Below are 20,578 nucleotides of genomic sequence, written 5' to 3' on the forward strand. Positions count from 1 at the left end.
CCTATTTATCTACTTGCACCCGAAGGTGCTTTCGAACTGCTAGGTTGGCAGGCGCTGGGACCGAACGACGGGAGCGCACCCCACCACGGGGATTCGAACCGCCGACCATGCGATCAGCAAGTCCTAGGCGCTGAGGTTTTATCCACAGCGCCACCCGCGTCCCAGGATACATGTATTTATAGACAAATGTTCTTTAAAGTTTTTTAAATACCACTTTTTGTCAAACATAACCTCCAAGTGATTTCTCTAAAAAAAGTAATCAATAATAGCAAAATCAATAAAACATCATAAGACACTATTGGAATATTCTTAACAAATAATAGCGGTTTCATTCCATTTATCAGCAATACAAGAAGAGAACCAAGCAGGCACAATGTGATTTAACCTCCAAAGGGCTTAGGGAAGCAAATTGGTTTTTACCGTAGGATGAAAGTGCATTCAAGTTGTGGCCATTTGTGCTTCCAATCACGTAGACGCATACAAATATATAACTATTTCCAGGGGAAAGCGTAAGCTACAGAAAACTGCCCATTACTACTGCTCAAAGGTAGCACTGGAATGTCACCATTCAAACAGTACTTGGAAAATTGCAAAACTACCTGTGGAAATAGCTGCTTTCATTTTTCAGAGCAATGCTCTCCCTCGCACTCTGGGTTTCTGGAGGAATATCCTGAACATGTGCCAAGGTGAAAGATCTAAGGCCGAAAATTATAGGTCATTTACCTAAGGTATCTCTCTTTGCCTTTGGGGAAAATGTCCTAAAACAGCTATAAAGTTATAATTATCCAGGTGGCAAATAGCCCTTTAAGGCTAAAGTTTACCAGTGTTCATAACAGCAGCTGTTAAAATGAAGACAAGGAGGGAGAGAGAGGGAGGGAGGGAGGGAGGGAGGGAGAGGGAGAGAGAGAGAGAGAGAGAGAGAGAGAGAGAGAGAGAGAGAGGAGTCAAAGAATTCACCCTCCACCCTCACCATTAAAGTAAGTCAGCCTTGCTTTATTAAACAAAGAGGTGATTTTTAAAAGTCTGTATACGATGATGTTAATAGTAGATTGATTGAATTCAACTAAGTCCTATTCAGAGTAGACCCACTGAAATCAATGAAGCTACGTTAATCGTAGTCATTAGCTTCAATGGGTCTACTCTGTAAAGGACTAGCAAGGAATACTACCCATGTGTTTAAAGTCATCTTAGAAATATAGAAATTCTTGTGCTGTATCTGCCTCAGGCCCAGAGTCTCAACTAGAATTTTCTGCACAGGTTCCCCCCCCCCCTCTAAGAACATAAGAAAGGCCTGCTGGATAAGGCCAATGGCCCATCTAGTCCAGTATCCTCCTCTCAGTGGCCACCCAGCTGCACTCTTCCCTCTTGCAGTTTCCAGCAAACTGGAATTCAGAAGCACCGCTGCCTCTGATCATGGAGGCAAATCATGGCTGTCATAGCTGGTAACCTTGGAGAGCCTTATCCTCCATGAATTTGCCTAATCCTCTTTGAGCTGCATCCAAGTTGGTGGATAAGGGCTAAAAACTGGCACTTAAAAAATAAAAGTGGAAACCTGAAAAATCTGTACATCTTATTAGATTCCATGAAAGAGTGTAAATGCAAAGTCCAATCAGAGTCATGCAAATTTTACAGCACCCTATATATAGTGCTATATGTCCCTACATAGGTCCTGAATAATAGGTATTATTAGGGTACAGTAAATGTCCAAGTAGATTCCTTTTCTTTATACTAATCACAATCATTTTAAGTATTTGTTACAATAGCCAAGGAAAGGAGCATTGCTCTCTTACAGACAAATGCACAATCAGGACTTAATCACACACTACATGAAAGGCAAAGTTTCCATTTTTTTAAAAAATGGCATATTGGATGACTGGCAGCTGAATCTTCCAACATGCTGGTCGAACATTCTGTTGGAAATTTTGTGGTGAGGAGGCCTAAGGGTATACTGGAACCCATATGTATGGCCTGCTGGGAAGAAAAGCAACAAAACCAAAGGAATTTATCTGCAAGCCAGAAATGCAGTCCAATACATCCCAGTGTCTTTGTAGTCACTGGCCAAAAAACTGTAGGACAGGAAGAGATTTGCTTTTTATTGAGCAGAGTCACATTTAGAATGCTACCTCTACAGTTTTCTTTCTATCTTCATGAGTAAAAAGACTAGCAACCTAATATTCCTTTCTAAAAACAAAAGCAAAAAACAAAAGCCCTTCTTCTCTGCCCCCCCAGCTACAACTTAGGGTATAACTGCAGTGATCCTTCAATCTGCATCAGACTCTAACCACTACACCACACTGGTTCTCATGGCACATCAGAGTGTTTTTGCATTCAGAGATATCACACACACTTCTTCCATGGGCTCTTCATCATTAAAATAATATGCATGGCCAGCCCTACAATGAGACAAGAGTGAGGTAACTGCCTTTGGCAGCAGATGCTGACAGCACAGCAATGGCAGCCCCTTGCTTGTTCCTTCTGAGCCCCAACCATTCTCCTCAGTTAGAGATGTGCAACACAACCTGCCCTGTGCCCCCCGAGCCAGCCTGCAATGCTGTCCTATCATCAGTGCTGAAGTAAAATTCAGCTTCATGGAACTGTACATGGAATGGGGCACCCTCTTGTCCTTTGCCTCAGGCAGTAAAGTGTCTAAGGACAGCCCTGAGACGCTGCTCTTATTTCCCTTAAATTTGTTACTAGAGATACGCAGCCATAAACAAAGGCGTTAAGAGGCCTGTGTAAGGACATTACACAACCCCAAAGCTTCTGCCCATTTCTCCTGGGAACTACATGTGTACTAGCAATGCTTCACCTCTCGTGATTATTCAGTTTTCAGAGAAACTATCATTATCCTGAGTTAATAAGAGTATGCGCAATCCAATAAAGGCCCAAGACCCATTTTTGTTCTCTACAGAGATTGACTAAGAAAAAAACCTGCTTCGTCTTCGCCAGTGCAATGTGTTCAGGATGAAACACGGAAGCCCTTATTTCACACCTTTGATCCTTCCTGCTGGCTCTGGCTGGGAGTTCTAAAGTGCTGAGAGATTTTGGTTTTGGAATGTGCTGCACAAGCCTATTCAATATAAGCAACACAAGTTGGATGGCCATCTGTCATGGATGCTTTAGCTGAGATTCCTGCATTGAAGGCTTGGACTACATGATCCTTGGGTGCCTTCCAACTCTACAATTCTATGATTCTATAAGTTATCTTTTTTTAAAGTACATACCTTCACATATATTGACTTCTAATCACAAATTATTGGGACAGAAAACACGCAAAGCAAACACACATGAATAAAGAGTATCCCCCCCAAAAAAAATCTTAGTGTGTGAGCTTTTAAATTGTGGTGGCTAAGAGCATAGCTCTCAACTGTCCTGGGAAAACTGTGACATCCCATTTTTTCACATGAGAGAATGATGTTCGTTTTGGGCCCCGCAATTTCACCCTGAAAAAAGTGTTTTTTCTGGGGCCATAATTTTGCATGGGTCACATAAGTGGCCCGTAATTACAAACATAACAAAAGTCCTCATAAACAATACATAAAACATCAAGTACACAACCAAACTGCAATTTCTACACAAATCATAGTATGAGCTAAAAGATACAAAAAAATATATCAATAAAACAACACACACACAACAAAACCTCTAAGCAGGACCCCAACCCAAGAGTCTGTTCAGCAGCCTCAGCTTTTGTAGCTGAAGTCAGTCAAGGCCCCACTATCCCAGGCCAGGTGGGAAAGGCCTGCAAGGCAGGGAGCAGGACTTCCAGGACTCACAGTCAAGATGGTAAGTGTAATAATAAAAAGATGTGAGTTACCTGTACATGGTCAGATATCCTTAATTAAGATGTTATTGAAATCAATGGAGCTAATTACATCTAACTCAGAGTAAATTGTGGCAAGTACACCACTTATTTTCAGGTGCTGGGTGCAAACCTGGTGATACATCATAGTACGGAACTATTTCAGTTATCTGAGCACTCTGCTTTTCTGAATTCAGTGCATGCCCCATGTCAATTAACTGTTTGATGATTAAATCAGTGGGGCTTATATATGCATGCATGCTCTCAAATGTGCCCTCTGTGGAGATTCCTTTTGTTTGCTGGAACATCTGGTTATCTAAATGCTCTGGAAGTCCTTCACTGTACAGATAAAATATGCACCGTTCAGGTTTTTTAAATAACAGACAACACAGAAAAGACCATAACAAATTACCATTCACCCTTTTTTAAAAAAACAAAAAAGTAGAACTACAGGAACAGCCACACAAAGCACCCTGAACAGGCTGAACATCCATTCGAGTTTTCACCACTCACAGCAAAACTAGAAATTTGATTCCTACATCTCAGAGTTGTTTCGTCACCTCAAGAGCAGATGAGCACCTGTCCTTCACATCTGTATGGCAAGCTCAAAAGCAAGACAATCCTGGGCTGTTCTGTTTTATCAGCGCCTATAAATGCAGGCTGCCAGGCAACACAGCAGGCTGCTGTCTTAGGGGTTAGACTTAATTGCTACATTCACAGAGCCAGGGGCAATCCTATCCAGGTGAGCTATTAGTTAGCAGACAAAAGAAAAGAGGTTTAAAGTTTTTAGTGCACATGTTTTGAGGAAAAGAAACTGCAGTATGTACAGAAAGTAGGAGGGTTGTAGCAAATTAGGGCCTCTCATGTTTTGATTGCTCTAACATGCCTGAGCCATCCTGACAGGACCCATCACCATGCTGTGATAAAGGGATGCCTGGGCTTCCTCATGACTTCAGCCAATATACAGATGTCCTTCACATATGACTGCACTCTCAACATTCACTGCCGCTGCCCTTTTCCCCCTTTAGTTGGATAAATGAGGACTGGACTTGCATGGAGTTTGATTTCCGCCCCTTTCGCTTTGAAGTACACATACTCTCTGTCCCCAATATTTTGTTCAAGGCCATATAAGCATAAGAAAACAAAATGGGAAGTTCTCACTGTAGTTGCCACGTCACCAACATCCTCCTCCCTGAATTTAAAAATTCATTTAAAAAATCAGGAGCCAAACTATGAAGCAAAGGGGATAAAAGAAGAATTGATCAGCTAAACAACATACATTAGACACCAGTTGTCATATACAGCACTCAATAAAACTATGAAGAATTTTAATCCATCTTCTACAAAAGAAGCTACAGTGTGAACAACCATGATAGATAACTAGACAATACCTGAAGAAACTATTCATCAGAAAGGGACAAAGCTCCCCTTACTACTCTTCGCAATACAGATTATTAGCATTTATATGATGTCAAGCCCTTTGATCTTAGATGAGATACAGGCTGGCTGTAAAAGAATAAGTAACGACGAGAGTAGGAACCCAGAATACTCACTACTGTATTATTTAGCACAACAGGAAATATTAATGTGCATTTAACAAGCAAGGATTCATCCAGGCCACAACTGACTCAGGACGGAGCACTATGATGCAAGTCAGAGGAGACCTATCAAGAGATCAATGCTAGACTGCATTGGTAAAATGGCCATTTCCTCCTATCAAATGAACTTCCACTCTCTTTCCTCATTCCATTCCTTCCCCAAGCAGTAATATTTGTCAGCTGATTGCTTTCTTCCCCTCAGGCTACTCAATTGCTGCTGGGCTTTGCTCTCCAACAGGGTTTCTCAAGCAGTGGGCCAAGCACCACCCAGGTGTCCTGGCCAGGAGAAATCTAGCAACAGGCACTTTCAGGTGGCACTCAGTGCCACAGACTGCCCACTGCCTCCCCACTGGTCTGCCTTGCCCCCTTAGCCATGCCAGTGTCCTTTGGTTGGACCAGCGCTGACAGCAGTAACTCCTTACATGCTGAGGAGACAGAGGAGTTCAGGGGAGAGGGAAGGTCTTTCTCCTCTCAGGGGAAAGTGCCAAATGAGTTGCTGAGGGAAATTAGAAAGTGAGGTAAAATTAATATTTATGAACAAATAAATAAATGCAGTGGAAATAGAATGGAAAGGGTAAGAAAGCTGTTATATACACAAGAAGTGAATGTGAACGCAACAAGTAGAAGGGATAAAAGAAAACAGCAGTTTGTGGGGGCTAATATGGCACAAGCAGAATGTGAAATGAGAAAAGAAGAAATTACAGGAGATGGGTAAAAGAAAAGAAAAATACTTGGATAGGCATGTGAAGGTGGGAAGGGAAACTGTACAAGGAAAAAAATCTTCTCCCTTTAGAGCTTCCAAATCAGCAAATTCTGCCTAAAATGGAGAGGCTGAATCAGAGCAAATGTTTGGATTTAGCTTCAGGAAGCAGAGCTGTGGAACTCCTTGCCACCATGAAAATGCTATGGCAAAGAATTTGCCAATTTCCAAAGATGGATTAGATATCAATAGTAAATGATGTCAGCAATTGCTTATCCCTGGCTCTGCCACCATTTTGTGACTGGCTGTGCCCCTGCACCATCATTTTCTGACTGTTGAGCCTCAGTAAATTTTCAGCCATTTCAAGTGAGCCCTTAGGGTAGAAAGCTTGAGAACCTCCACTCCTGAGTGGCAGCATTATTCCTTATATAGATTGCTTGTTGGATCAGCTGGAACTATTTGTGTAGAAAATATATCACAAAAATAACCCATCAGAGGATTTAAAGTGTTGGAGAACTCTCTTCTCATGTGTATCCAACAAAGTCTGAGCCTAAGCATCTTCCAGACATTTTACAAGATCTAATTTTTGATACTGGTTAAGTCATCATCCATTAGTTATTTTTAGCAGATTAAAAAAAAAATATGCTGCAGCAATTGCATGGAGTTTGGGTTTGATGTTTTGGTTCCTTTGTAGAAGAACTGGATTTAAATCTATTTCAAAGTGGCTATGGCACACTAGGATATAGCAAGACTTTAAGACTCCAGCTGTACTTTTTTTTAACCAAGGGTGAGTGATCAGTCTTGTGATTGTAGGGATTTTTCCTGTGCAAATGCTCACTGTTAATCAATGAGAAGAAAGAAAATGCAGCTTTTCAGAAAAAAAATGGTATTTTTTTTACACATTTCCAGTAAATGAAGGATACTGGGGGGCTTATCTATGCTTCCTCTTGTCCCACTGCTTTCCGCAACCCCGGGGAAAACCTGCTCTTTAGCACTGAATTGGAGCAAACAGCACATTGGATTGACATTTGCTCCATTTTGGACTAAAGAGTGGGTTTTCCTTGGGAAAAGAGCAGGACAAGGGGGAAATTGCTCAGACTGCCCTAGGCATGAGACAAGCAGAAGTTTGGATGAGCCCTGACAGTGAACACTCTCACTCTCTTTTCTCTCTCTCTCTCTCTCTCTCTCTCTCTCTCTCTATATCTTTTTTCAGTTCTTGGTATGCTGGGGAGGTGGGGAAGGGGGAGCCTTGAAAGTATACTAAGTACTTTAGTTGCTTAACTGTGCATTCCTTCAACTACAAAGAACAAAGTCAAGACTATTAAATTCATTTCATTTAGTGGAAACAGGATTCCAGACCTTGGAAAGTCAGTACTTTACTCAGAAAACCACTTAGCCTTTTTTTCTTTTCCCAAAGAGCTATGTTGCTAATCAGAAACAGGCTAGTCACTATCCATCACTGGAGAAGGCAACATACACACACACAAACACACAAAGATATATAGATATAGATAGGAGCAGATACACAACACACACACACACACACACACACACACACACAGAGCGTATTAAAGCAAAATCAAATCAAACCTGCAATAGGGCAATGAATCCTATCCTCCCACATTTCACAGGTAGATGGGTAAATAATGGTTCAGCTGAGATTTCATTCACACAGAGGAATAGGGTATGCCGGGAACTCGTCTCAGTCTGACAATTTGCTGCAGATGCTGGCTTAGGGGAGCAATTTATCAGTGTCATCCACTTGCATTGCTATACACTAGTTCCTCAACAGCACTGCTTCTGCCCTGGCTTCCCACACAATCCTCTCCAGCCCTTGAAATTCAGCCACAAAAAAAGAGCCCTTATCTTGGCTTTCCTGCTACATGCCTATTGCAGTGATCCAAACTACTGTGATTCAGTGCAGGGTAGAAGGAAGAGTAGACACTTTGTTGTTGTGCTGATAAAAAGGGACCCCTAAAAAATACAGACTATGGGTTTTTTTAAATCTCTTTCCCCCACCCTCAGACTCCCACACCAACCCTCTCCCTCTCCCTCTCTCTCTCATATGCACACATCCTTGTCCCTTCTTCTTTATATTCCCTTTGTATTGATGTACAATTCACTGTTTTAAAAAGAACCATCACAAGAATTCAGCTCAGTGCAAATGACTCCTGAAAGATATAGGCATTTTAGATGCTTCATCTTTGGTTAAACTGAAATGGAATATTAAACAGGCAATACACAGAGACACAGAGCTACAGGGGAGCACTCAAGCACCAACATCCATTATTTAACTGCTGCATCAGCAGCAGACAAAGCTGTTAATATCAGACAATCCAGCCCAGTGGTTGGGTCATGTATCAGGGAGTTGGACGCATAAGGAACCAATCCCACCTGGTGTGACCTGATATCTGAACTTGGGCATGTCATTTTCTGCCCACTATTATTCTCTTGCTTCATCTTTCTTATCTCCTTGAACTACAAGGTTTTCAAGGCCCCCTCTCTATCCATACATAAAACACATCAGGGCTGGCTCTCTCAGCCTCCATATTCCAAAAGCAAAAAACAATAATAAATTCAGTGCTATTTTTCTAGAAAAAGAGGTGCCAGAATGCACCATGAATGCCTCCCTCGTTCTCTTAGAATGATAATGGCGTCCACCTGAGAGGTGCCAGAACTGAGTTCTGACGAGTTCCAGCTAAAAAAAGCTCTGAATAATTTCATCAACAAAAACAGCCAAGCCGTGCATAAGTTCTAATGTCTGGTATAATAACACAATCACCTACGTGATATTGCCATGTGCTGTAATGTCTCCCAGTGAAGTTGCTCTCCGCTTACACCAGTTTGTTCCTTTCTAAATGATACGTGCTGTCAATTACTAACCCCAATAATTTTGCAAAGATTCAAGGAATATAAAGGGTAATGTGTTTGGAAAAGGTGCACCAGCACCAGTCTAAATCTATGACAATAGGGCTGAAATCCAAATATTGGTTTGTGCTCTTTCATCCTTTTCTGCATGTACAATGGGACACTTGTTTCCAATGATAGCTCCTTGCACTACATCAGATGACATTCCCTAGACTTGCCATACGTCAGGAAAATTCCTGACGTGTCCTGGTTTTCAGGTGTAAAAAAGGCTTTGGGGAAATTTTGCCCAATTAGCAAAATGTCAGGGGAAAGCCAGATGCAGCGGAAGCAGCTCAAGAAGCTTAAAATCACTATTTTGGGGTTAGGTTTCCTCCAAAAAGCTCAGCAACTTTGCGCGTATCAGGAATTTTACTTTTTGAAATACGGCAAGCCTAATACTCTCTAAGCACCGTCTTTGACCTTCAGAAGCAGCTTGTCAGACAACTGAATAGAAAAATCTGCATTTCAACATGGGAAAGGGGCCAAAAGGTGGGGTAGAACTATCAAAATAAGTAGATAAAACTTAGTTATAATGACCACAAATGCTGATGCATTCACAGACATTATGAAATACAATACACCCTAAGTTTTTCCCAGTACATTCTATGTTAGGGCTGGATTAGACACCTACATGCAGGCTACAGGAAACCCTTTACTCATGGCAGTGGTACAAACAGGGTAAGTCAAATTTTAAGATCCCCTTAAATCCTGGCCACTTACAAATTGCCAAAAAAGAAGAAAAAAGATGGAGAAGAAATGCATCACCCCCAAAAAGTGCAAAAGTGGGGTAAGATTTGCATCTGCCACGTACAGATGCAAATTCAGAAATAATTACTATGATCTACCAGGATGTAAGCCCCATTTAGTATGGTGGGTGTTTCTTCCTCCTAAATCCACAGTGTCGCACTGTAAAAGACCCTTTCCATACAGCTTATTTTTGAACGTTACTCTGTACAAAAATGTATTGTGCATACCTTCCATGGAATAGGCCACTGTTAAAATGCTAGAAATTTAGATGTAATTGAATACAGAAATTTTCACATAAAAATTAAATATGTTGGAGGATGGGAATGAATTTTGCCATTACTCATAAATCATATTGCTGCTTTCTATTAGGAAAATTATAGCCATATTTTAATAAGCGTATTATGGTTAAGAACCTTAAATATATTACAATCACAAATATGCATTAGCTGGCTTAATGTGTTTACTCACCGACAGAAACTGCACACAGTCTTTAAAAAGAAAAACAATACTGCTACCTTGCAAGATGCTTCAGGGACTGTCTTTCCCTCAGTCCAGCCACTCCCTCCAATTCATCACTCAGTTTTGTTTAAGTATTCAGAACACAAGAGGACTTGGGCAATTATAAGGGCAGGAAATGGAACATGAGTCAATAAGGTGAGGCATAACAGGTTACTGCCATTTTAGGTTGCATTTGAAGGTGGTGGTCTGCATTGCCCCAGGCAAAGAGCACATGGCTCCCCCTCTGCCAGGATCCCAGGACTCCTCCCACCAAGACATAAGAGCATGAGAAGATCCTCCTGGATCTAGTCCAGCACCTTATTCTCACAAGATGGCTAGCTAGATGCCTGTGGGAGGCCTGTAAGCTGGGCATGAACACAACAGCATTCTGCCCGCCGGCAGTTTCCAGGAACAGGCAAGCTGCCTCTGTCAGTGGAGGTGGAACACAGCCATCATGGCTGGTCACCGCAGATAGCCTTCATCCAGTCCTCTTTTAAAGCCATTCAAGTTGGTGGCCATCACTCTTTCCTGTGGGAACGAGTTCCATTGTTTAGCTCCATGAAGATGTGCTTTCTTTTGTCTGTCCTGAATCTTCCAGCATTCAACTTCATTGTATGTTCATGAGTTCTAATGTTATGAGAGAGGGGTAAGTTTACAAACTTCTAAACATGTCACGTCTTACTCACCATTTTTCTAAACTAAAAAGTCCTAAAAGCTGAAATTTTGCTGACAGTTGTTCCCTACCCACATTTAATCCAGCTCCCATCTTGGCGCAACCCAAACAATTGACGAATCCTCATCTGGAAGCATTGGAACTCAGCTCCACAAGGTTGCCATGTCTGAAGGCAGGACTCAGCTTTTTAGTGTTTATTGAAAAGCCACTGCCATTCCATCCAGCACAGACATCTTCCGATCACCCTATCCTGTGAAGTATTCCTGAACTTTTTACTGAAGCAAGGCAGCAAAAACAACAAGTTCGACCCCAGCCATAGGTCCTCTTTTATGGCCCAGGAACAGAGCAGAGGAAAGAATCCTTTCCTTTAGAAAACATTACCCAGTCCTGAAGGGACGTGGGTGGCACTGTGGGTTAAACCACAGAGCCTAGGGCTTGCTGATCAGAAGGTTGGTGGTTCGAATCCCCCCAATGGGGTGAGCTCCCATTGCTCGGTCCCTGCTCCTGCCAACCTAGCAGTTCAAAAGCACAACAAAGTGTAAGTAGATAAATAGGTACCGCTCCGGCGGGAAGGTAAACAGCATTTCCGTGCACTGCTCTGGTTTGCCAGAAGCGGCTTAGTCATGCTGGCCACATGACCCGGAAGCTGTACGTCGGCTCCCTTGGCCAATAAAGCGAGATGAGCGCCACAACCCCAGAGTCGGTCACGACTGGACCTAATGGTCAGGGGTCCCTTTACCTTACCCAGTCCTGAACCATCCCTTCCCACAGAACTTTTTGGTGGGGTAATAGGCCTAGTTTGCTCTAACCAGTCCAACCCCTAGGCGTAGCCATCACCCAGCCAAAGGGTTGGGGGGGGTGAGATGGTTCAGTGAGGGAGGGATGGGCCCAGGGCTGGGTGACCCGTGGCAATATCAGACTTCTGTGACCCATCTCCTACCACACAGGCACTAATAATTATAATAATGGTAATAATTTGTATACCACGCAATATCTGTAAGATCTCAGGGCATTTCACAGCCTAAAAATACGTTTCCGACAGCCAATCCCAGTTAGCCTTCCTCTTTTCTTCTTCTTTGGCAATCACTCGTAGCCAAGTAAGATTGTCTTCCATAAACACGGTATTAACAGTGAGTATGTAAGTGACTGTGGAGGCCAGTTCTGGATCCACATGTCCTTCCACAGTGGAGACATAGGTTTCCGAGCGGGAAGTGATCATGGTGAGGGTTTGTCAAACGTGCCTTACTCTTAGCACGTTTCTCCTTTTCACCCTGAGTTCGTGCTTCTTCAAAGTCCAGGACACCTTTGGTAAAGACTGTTCTCCAGTTGCAGCACTCACAGACCACTGTTTCCCAGTTATCAGTACTTATGCTACATTTTTTAAAGATTTGCCTTGAGAGAGTCTTTAAATCTCTTTTGTTGTACACCAGTATTTCGCTTTCCATTCTTGAGTTGGGAATAAGAGTAGTTGCTTTGGAAGATGATAATCAGGCATCCAAACAACATGACCAGTCCAACTAAGTTGATGTTGAAGAATCATTGCTTTAACACTGGTGATCTTTGCTTCTTCCAGTACACTGATATTAGTTCGCCTCTCATCCCAAGTGATGTGTAACATTTTTTGGAGATACCATTGATGGAATCTTTCGAGGAATAGGAGATAGCGTTTATAAGTGGTCCATGTTTCACAAGCATACAGTAAAATTGATAGTACAATAGCTTTGTAAATAAGCATTTTGGCTTCCCTGTAAATGTCCCAGTCCTCAGACACTCTGTGCTTCAATCAGGAGAAAGCTGCTTTCCCAGTTAGTAACATAACATCTATAAACTGAACTAGCGGCAGTTTCCAAGTAGTCTTCAGAAACAGCCTTTGACTGATGGAAGGGGTTCCTTTTTGAAAGCACAGCATGAAAAAGCTTGAAAAAGGGAAGTGGGGGCAGAGAAGTATACTAAAATTACCCCTAGTTTTATTGGTACATTTTGCCTTAAACAGTGCCAAAGTTTGGATAACCCTACCACCTCCCCTCTTAAGACTCTAATGTTCACTCTGCAATGTTGAAAGAGAGTGCTAATTCTTCCAGTGGGACAAGTGTGAGTGATACCACCAATATTAACCTGATTTAGAGAACTTGTTAACTGTTAATAACATTCATTAGAGAATGAGAAACGCATGAGTCATGACTTCCAATTTGCTGCAGAATGGGCTTTTATTGTTTCTTCTTGCCAGCCACTGTTAAGCAAGCAGAGAGATGAGCAGACAAATGAAGAGCAATAGCTTTTGTTCTGGCAATATAGCATCTAAGAGGTGGGATGGCTCTACAGCACCAGTATATATTGGGGCTGCAGGGGTGAGGCATGCTCTGTGATGGATGGTAGAGAAATGGGATTTTGAGTCAACCTCTGAAATCTGGTTGGAAAAAATGGTTTGGGTTAGCTAAAGCTGGCTGATGATATTAGCTGCTGTCACTTTAAGGTAACAAAGCACTGAAAAGGGGAAACTGAGTACAGTGGTACCTCAGGTTAAGAACTTAATTCCTTCTGGAGGTCCGTTCTTAACCTGAAACTGTTCTTAACCTGAGGTACCACTTTAGCTAATGGGGCCTCCCACTGCGCCACCACCGCGCGATATCTGCTCTGATCCTGAAGCAAAGTTCTTAACCCGAGGTACTATTTCTGGGTTAGTGGAGTCTGTAACCTGAAGCGTCTGTAACCTGAGGTACCACTGTATCTTTAATATTGTCAAACATAGTACAAGCAAATAGTATGGGACTGATTCAGGTGTTAAAAAACAGACATTTCTCCTCGGACTGCTACTTCAGAATGGGGGGAATCTCATAATTAAATGCTCTAACATAAATAAGCAAACATATCCGTCCAACCAATCCTACTCTGACATGTTTATTTCTCTGTGTACAAGGGGGGTGGGTTGACATGGAAAAGCATTCAAACATGAACTCCTTGCTTACATTTAAAAGTGGTGTGGTCCCAAGTACAGTATGCTATTTCTAAATATATAGATTGGTGTTGATCAGTCTATCAGAGCCAACTTTAGATGACCAGCATATTGCAAACCTTCACCCAAAGAAATGTGCTTTCTAATAAGGAAGAAGGGGGAGATACATGTGGTGGAGTTCTGTACAAAGAATAAACAATCCATTTCTGTTTATCCTGTGGCATCTGATCACAGAATATGTCAGGGCATAGCTCTGTAATACAGAGGTGGGGAAGATTCCTAGTTCTAAAAGCTAACAGATTTCATACCAGCACATTATATATGACAGGTCATACACTTCTGACATTTGTGACAGTCACACATAACAAATTGCTGAAACCAGGCCTGAATAAAAATGCAGGACGTACAGTAGTCTAGGGCTCTGCAGAGAAAACCACAACAAGCTGTTCAGTTTTGTGTTTGGAACTATCCCAATTAGCTGATGTTCCAAAAATAATCCAGGGTATTAGACTGCTGATGCGGCTGAGTCTGTGTGAACGGTTTTCTTTCCTCTGTACACAAAGCTACTCTGGCTCTAACAATCCCCTGATTTGGGCAGCCTGCCCAGTACAATGTGCTGACCCATATTTAGGATGGGTGATCTTTTATTTTTTTTAATAGAGGAGAAATCGTTATGGAATAGTTCTTCAACACACATATAAAGCTCTCTCCTTAACCCACAAGGCAAACACCACAAATTCTCTTTCTTGTGAAGCAAAATGTGGTTATTTAAGAAATATATTTATTTAAAACCAGTTTTATCCCACTTTTTCTCCCTAAGGAGATCTGAAAGTTGTACCCTAAAACAGTAACACAATATGAAGAAGCAATATTAGGTTCTTTGAGATCTGGACTAAGCACCCAGAATTCTCAAACATTCCCAAAGAGAACCTCATAACTGATCATGGGCTAGGCATTTTGAAAAACATGCACACAACAGCTGCAGCCAACCAGATCCACAACATAATGTTTGTGGAGGGAAAGAATGTGATTAAAGAACTGTAATGAAGGAGTCTCCTTTCCCAAGTAGGATACATGAACCCTACAGCCCCCCTCCAGAGTCTTGCCCTGCACAAATCTCCTTCCTGAGGTAAATGGGTGTAATATACTTCCACCAATACATTTTCAAGAATGGTTCTTTAGAAGAAGTTAAAAATGCACCTTAGCTCTTAGCATAGTGAGAATATAGAATACAGATACTAATATCAGCCTCATCTCCCAATGACGTCTATTCATTGACACACTAAGTTGTGGCATACTGGGACTGTGTGGACATGTGGGCTCCAGGAGAGGAGCTTACAGCTTACAGCTTACAGCTGCATTACTCTTTCCCAGGGATTTTCACTCCGGCATGAGGAAAAACCTTAGCTACAGGCTGATTATTTAGCAAAGAGAAAGTTTAACCACAAGCTCAGGTTCAGATGGCATGCCCAACCAAACCTTGGATTAGCACAAGACCAGGAAGCAGCAAACTGATTTTGCGCTCTGGGGGGTGGGGAGGCATGTTTGCAGAATCCCAGCAAGCCATAATTTGGCTTCCTGGGTTGTGCAAACCAGCCTGATGTACAAAAGCTGGTGAATAACATCCATAATGGACACCTATAAAGAGTCATCAGAAAAATATTGCAATAGAGGCCTTTGAAACTGTTCATTGCACAGTCTCCTACTGGCTATTAAAAATAACTGACGTATTCTTCACTTTTGGAACTTCTTGACAGTGGATAAATACTTCATTATAATTGTTGGGCGTTACTGAAAGCAAAGGAAATGGAAAATACATACGTTGTCCAGGACCAATCTGCAAGACATTGTTAAAAGCTGCTTGCAAGTAATTTGGCTTGTGCTGGATTTCTGTATCTGTTAAGTTATGTGATATGCAGGCTGTGTGTCTGCATTGTGGTCAGTCAGTCATTTGTATGCCACCTTTCCAAAGTTAAAACCATGCTCAGGGCAGCTTACAACATATTACACAGCTTACATAACTACAAACATGACAAAAGTAGTCATATACAATAAATGATAGCTCAGTCAGCAGAGCATAGAATCGTGTGAGACTCTTAATCTCAGGGTCCTGGGTTCAAGCCCCACGTTGGGCAAAAGATTCCTGCCTTGCAGGGGGTTGGACTAGATGACACTCTACAATTCTATGATACTATGATTGCGTTCTTTCTAACTTCTATCAGAGTAAAAAGATACTTTAAAAACTGAACAATCAAACCAAATGAACTACAAAGCTGAGCCATCTCAGTTTCAAAAGGTTCATTACCCTGCCATCCGGAAAGCAAGCATCCTATTTACACAAATCTGGTGCCCAAATGATACAATTTCTAATACTTCAGAATTCAATATATACTAGCAAAGTTATTGGAATATGTATCAAAAGCAGAAAGCAAATATTCTACCAGCAAAAAGGTACATTTAGGGGAAATGGTCCTATTACATTTGTAAGATACAGTGGTACCTTGGTTTAAGAACAGCTTAGTTTATGAACAACTTGGATTAAGAACGCGACAAACCCGGAAGTAGGTGTTTTGGTTTGTTGAGTGTGTTCCATTTGTAAATTGAGTCCCCCCGCTGCTGTGGGAAAGCACACCTTAGTTTAAGAACACTTTGGTTTAAGAACGGACTTCCGGAACGGATTAAGTTTGTAAACCAAGGTACCACTGTATTTGGTATACTTCAGCAACTGATACGAACCTAGGTAACAAATCTAGGGTATGACCCAGCCAAAGTTATAATGAGTGCTTTTTTACCCCAATCATTTTTATAATAGAGGGACAAGCACATAAATGAGTATAATTTAACAGAACGCACAAGTCCTGCTATTTGAACACTCGTTACACAAAAATTCACTTATCCAAACATGATGAATTAGGATCCGATCCTTGTTATAAACAGTGCAGGTTGAGATATCCAAACAACCAGACCTGCATGTAGTATTGTAAACAAATAAGTAGCCTTAAACAAGATTTTGCTGGTCCATGACAGCCGTTTCTTCAGAAACCATAGTGGGAAGCATGGGGAGGTTGGCTAAATAAGAACATTTTTTCCTTCCTTGTTTGACTTTTGCAAGGTTTCAGAGGGTTTTCCTGGGTTTTTCCATTCTGGGATCAAAATTTTGTTGCCGGGAATGCATTAGAAATTTCCCCATAGGAATCAATGGAAATGATCCACTCATTGTGTGACTGCTCACCTAACAATTTCCCGAGAACGCATTGTGTTCGGATAGCAAGACCTGTGTGTATTATTTCTCACAGCAAATGTGAAAAATCACAGGTTACGTATCTCCCTGGAAAAAAAGAAAAAATCAAGATTCATTATTTGAATCACTCTGCTTTTTAAAGTAAGGCCTAAACCTCTGATTTTCATAATAATAAAAATGAGAAGCATCAACAAGTCTAAGAACTATTCTTTATTTCTCTGGTTTGCTTCCACAATTGGAGTAATTCTAGGTGCTGTAATGTAAGGGCACAGGCAAATGGTAGGTGCTCTCCCTGCCAGGAGACCCGCAATTGCAAAATGTGCTTTCGACAGGTTATGCGCAGTGTTTGGTATTGTGACCTATGATGAAATACAAAAGACTGGCTGTTGCTGCCTAAACTTGAATGGACTTAATCCTCCCAAATGCTGACAAATTACTGCTCCAGGCCATTTAAAATCACATTTCTAATGCAATAATCCTATTTGCATTACGCTGACTTGGGATGAAATGATTAGGTGACTGAGATTTTTGCACTACAAAATTAAGTCCCCCATACAGTCCGGCTGTGCTTATTCATATATTAAAGGTCTGAACAGAAATGAAATTCCATTATTCTGCTACTTGCTAAGCTTTCAGGAAGGGTTCATTACTGTCCTGTCTCTGCTAGAAATGTCTCCCTAAAGTAGGCACGAGCTAACAGGAACCCATTTCCCATTATATCAGCTGCAGGGATTCTTTCATTATTAATATTATTAGTCTTCGGCCACCAAATATCTCTGAAGTGGAAAGGCTAAATCAAGAGCATGTGGGCAGAAATGATAGAAAGGTACAGAAAGTGGATCAAGCACAGGTTCTAACAGAAAGGGAAATATAATAAAGCCATGCCCATATGTCCTCCAGTATCCACCCATGGGACTCTGTGGGGAGAGCTCATAGCTCGGTGGTAGCAGGTTATATGTGTTGTGCCCCAGGACATGAAAAGATTCATCAGGTAAACGGAGAAATGATGAATTATGCCATAGCTTTTCATTGAGGACACATTTATTCGCTTAACAAATGACAATATGTCTGTCATTTTAAAAGATTTTTTCATATACTGTATGTTTAATAGTGGGGGGGGGGTGTATGTTCCCTTCTTCTAAAGCAAGCACCGAAATGGTTAAATTAAGGTTTGTGCTTCTGTAATTAAAAGCTAAGCTTTGTCAACGTAACCAAAACCAAAGTCCCTCAGCTTTCCTCCTGCTGACATATTGTGAGTGAATTTTTCTTGTTAAAGTTAAAGTTCCACACTTCCGTGATAGCTATGGGGTAGTCAAAGGTACCCTTGTTCTAGGTTAAGCATTCATTTTGCTGCAGCAAATCCAATGTATGGCTGCAAATGGTTTCATACATAAAGATCTGTCAGGTCACGCAATGACAGCAGCAAACTATTATGGGATGTATCTGACTAAATCATACTCCGAATAGAACCCGGACTAATTTAAATCCATTTTTTTCGGTGAGTCTACTCTGAATATGACTTGAGTCAGCTACAACCCAATAGGGTTTTTTTATATATACATTCAAACATTTTGAAGTACATGATTCGATTTTTAAAAGGTTCTCATTCAATCAGTATCAATAACCTACTATTTCTGTGAAAACATATAATGGATTGTTATATTAAGAGTTGCCATGCCTTAACTAGCCAAGGTTTATGCATTTTAAGGAAGGAATAAGTGCAAAAATGTAAAATATATATTGCTGACTGATTATAAAGCTCTTTTGCTGACAACGGTTATGAGAGCTAATGAAATTTCCAGGATGTTATCAGCAGGAGTTCCTCCCCACCCCCCCAAAAAACCCTTGCAAGTCAGCTGGATTCATAAATGATAAATGGGCAAGAATTAGAACACACGTTTGATTATTCTTCCTATAGGCTACACTTACAGTTATGTACTACCAGCAACTTCTGCCATAGAGGTTTACAGTAAAAATATCAATTGAGGGAGCGGGGCTGAACAGGGAAGACTGGGTGCTGTGTATTTTAAATGTGTGCCTGAATCAAGAGGGGTTGTGTGTGCACACATGCATAAGACTGTGTTTGTGTACTAGGTATGTGTGATTGTGTTAATGGGGTGTGTGAGAACAGGGTGTAGGTTGGAGCTACCCACTTTGGTATCTGGCCCCGCTTGCTGCTGGTATGCGCACTTTTCCCTGAGGGAATATGGTCCCTTGAGGAGAAAAAGGTTCCTCATCCTTGGTTTACACAAATCAGGCTGATCTTATCAATTTGGAATTCAGTAGTAAGGCATAATGGGACGCGGGTGGCGCTGTGGTCTAAACCACAGAGCCTAGGGCTTGCCAATCAGAAGGTCAGTGGTTCGAATCCCCGTGACAGGGTGAGCTCCCGTTGTTCGGTCCCAGCAATTCAAAAGCACATCAAGTGCAAGTAGATAAATAGGTACCGCTCAGGCGGGAAGGTAAACAGAATTTCCGTGCACTGCTCTGGTTCGCCAGAAGCGGCTTAGTCATGCTGGCCACATGACCCGGAAGCTGTCTGCAGACAAACGCCAGCTCCCTCGGCCTATAGAGCAAGATGAGCGTCGCAACCCGAGTCGTTCAAGACTGGACCTAATGGTCAGGGGTACCTTTACCATTTAGTAAGACATGAGTTTCAGTTACTGCATTTAAAAATAAGGTCTACGGCTATATTCTGTATACCTATTGTGCACACACACACCCAAAATCAACCCTCCTCTCTGAATTTCTGCTACTGAAGCACCAGTCCAGCCATTTTCTTGGTCTTGAAAAAGGAATGTTTATATGGGATCCTGTGGGCATCCCTAACAGAGAGGCATCTCCATTTTGCAGGAAATATGGAGTTGGGTGGGCACTGACAGCAACATTAGTCAAGGCCTAAGTTAAAGGTAAAGGTACCCCTGCCCGTACGGGCCAGTCTTGACAGACTCTGGGGTTGTGTGCCCATCTCACTTAAGAGGCCGGGGGCCAGCGCTGTCTGGAGACACTTCCGGGTCACGTGGCCAGCGTGACAAAGCTGCATCTGGCGAGCCAGCGCAGCACACGGAAACACCGTTTACTTTCCCACCAGTAAGCGGTCCCTATTTATCTACTTGCACCCGGGGGTGCTTTCGAACTGCTAGGTTGGCAGGCGCTGGGACCGAGCAACGGGAGCGCACCCCGCCGCGGGGATTCGAACCACCGACCTTTCGATCGGCAAGCCCTAGGCGCTGAGGCTTTTACCCACAGCGCCACCCGCGTCCCTAAGGCCTAAGTTAGGCATAAGCAAACTCAGTCCTACAGATGTTTCAGGACTACAACTCCCATCATCCCTGACCACTGGTCCTGTTAGCTAGGGATGATGGGAGTTGTAGTCCCAGAACATCTGGAGGGCCGAGTTTGCTTATGCCTGGCCTAAGTTCAGCGCAAAAGGAGAGCAGCAAAGAAAAAAGACGCAGT

The 20,578-nt window shown here is 42.1% G+C and overlaps 1 protein-coding gene across 3 annotated transcripts in view; it reads right to left on the minus strand.

Annotated features, from left to right (window-relative positions):
* The window catches only part of KIF26B (kinesin family member 26B), a 267,176-nt gene that overhangs the window by 239,395 nt on the left and 7,203 nt on the right, over window positions 1-20,578 (minus strand). Inside the window, exon 1 of one of the 3 annotated variants that reach the window (XM_077925724.1) lies at window positions 7,691-7,937. The exons of the other annotated variants lie outside the window; for them this stretch is intronic. Coding sequence (XP_077781850.1) covers window positions 7,691-7,858 — 168 coding nt within the window. The 5' untranslated portion in view covers window positions 7,859-7,937. Of the gene's footprint in view, window positions 1-7,690; window positions 7,938-20,578 lie in introns of those variants that run through there. 3 annotated transcript variants of the gene reach the window in all.

Source organism: Podarcis muralis, chromosome 3, assembly GCF_964188315.1.
Source record: "Podarcis muralis chromosome 3, rPodMur119.hap1.1, whole genome shotgun sequence".
Classification (NCBI taxonomy): domain Eukaryota; kingdom Metazoa; phylum Chordata; class Lepidosauria; order Squamata; family Lacertidae; genus Podarcis; species Podarcis muralis.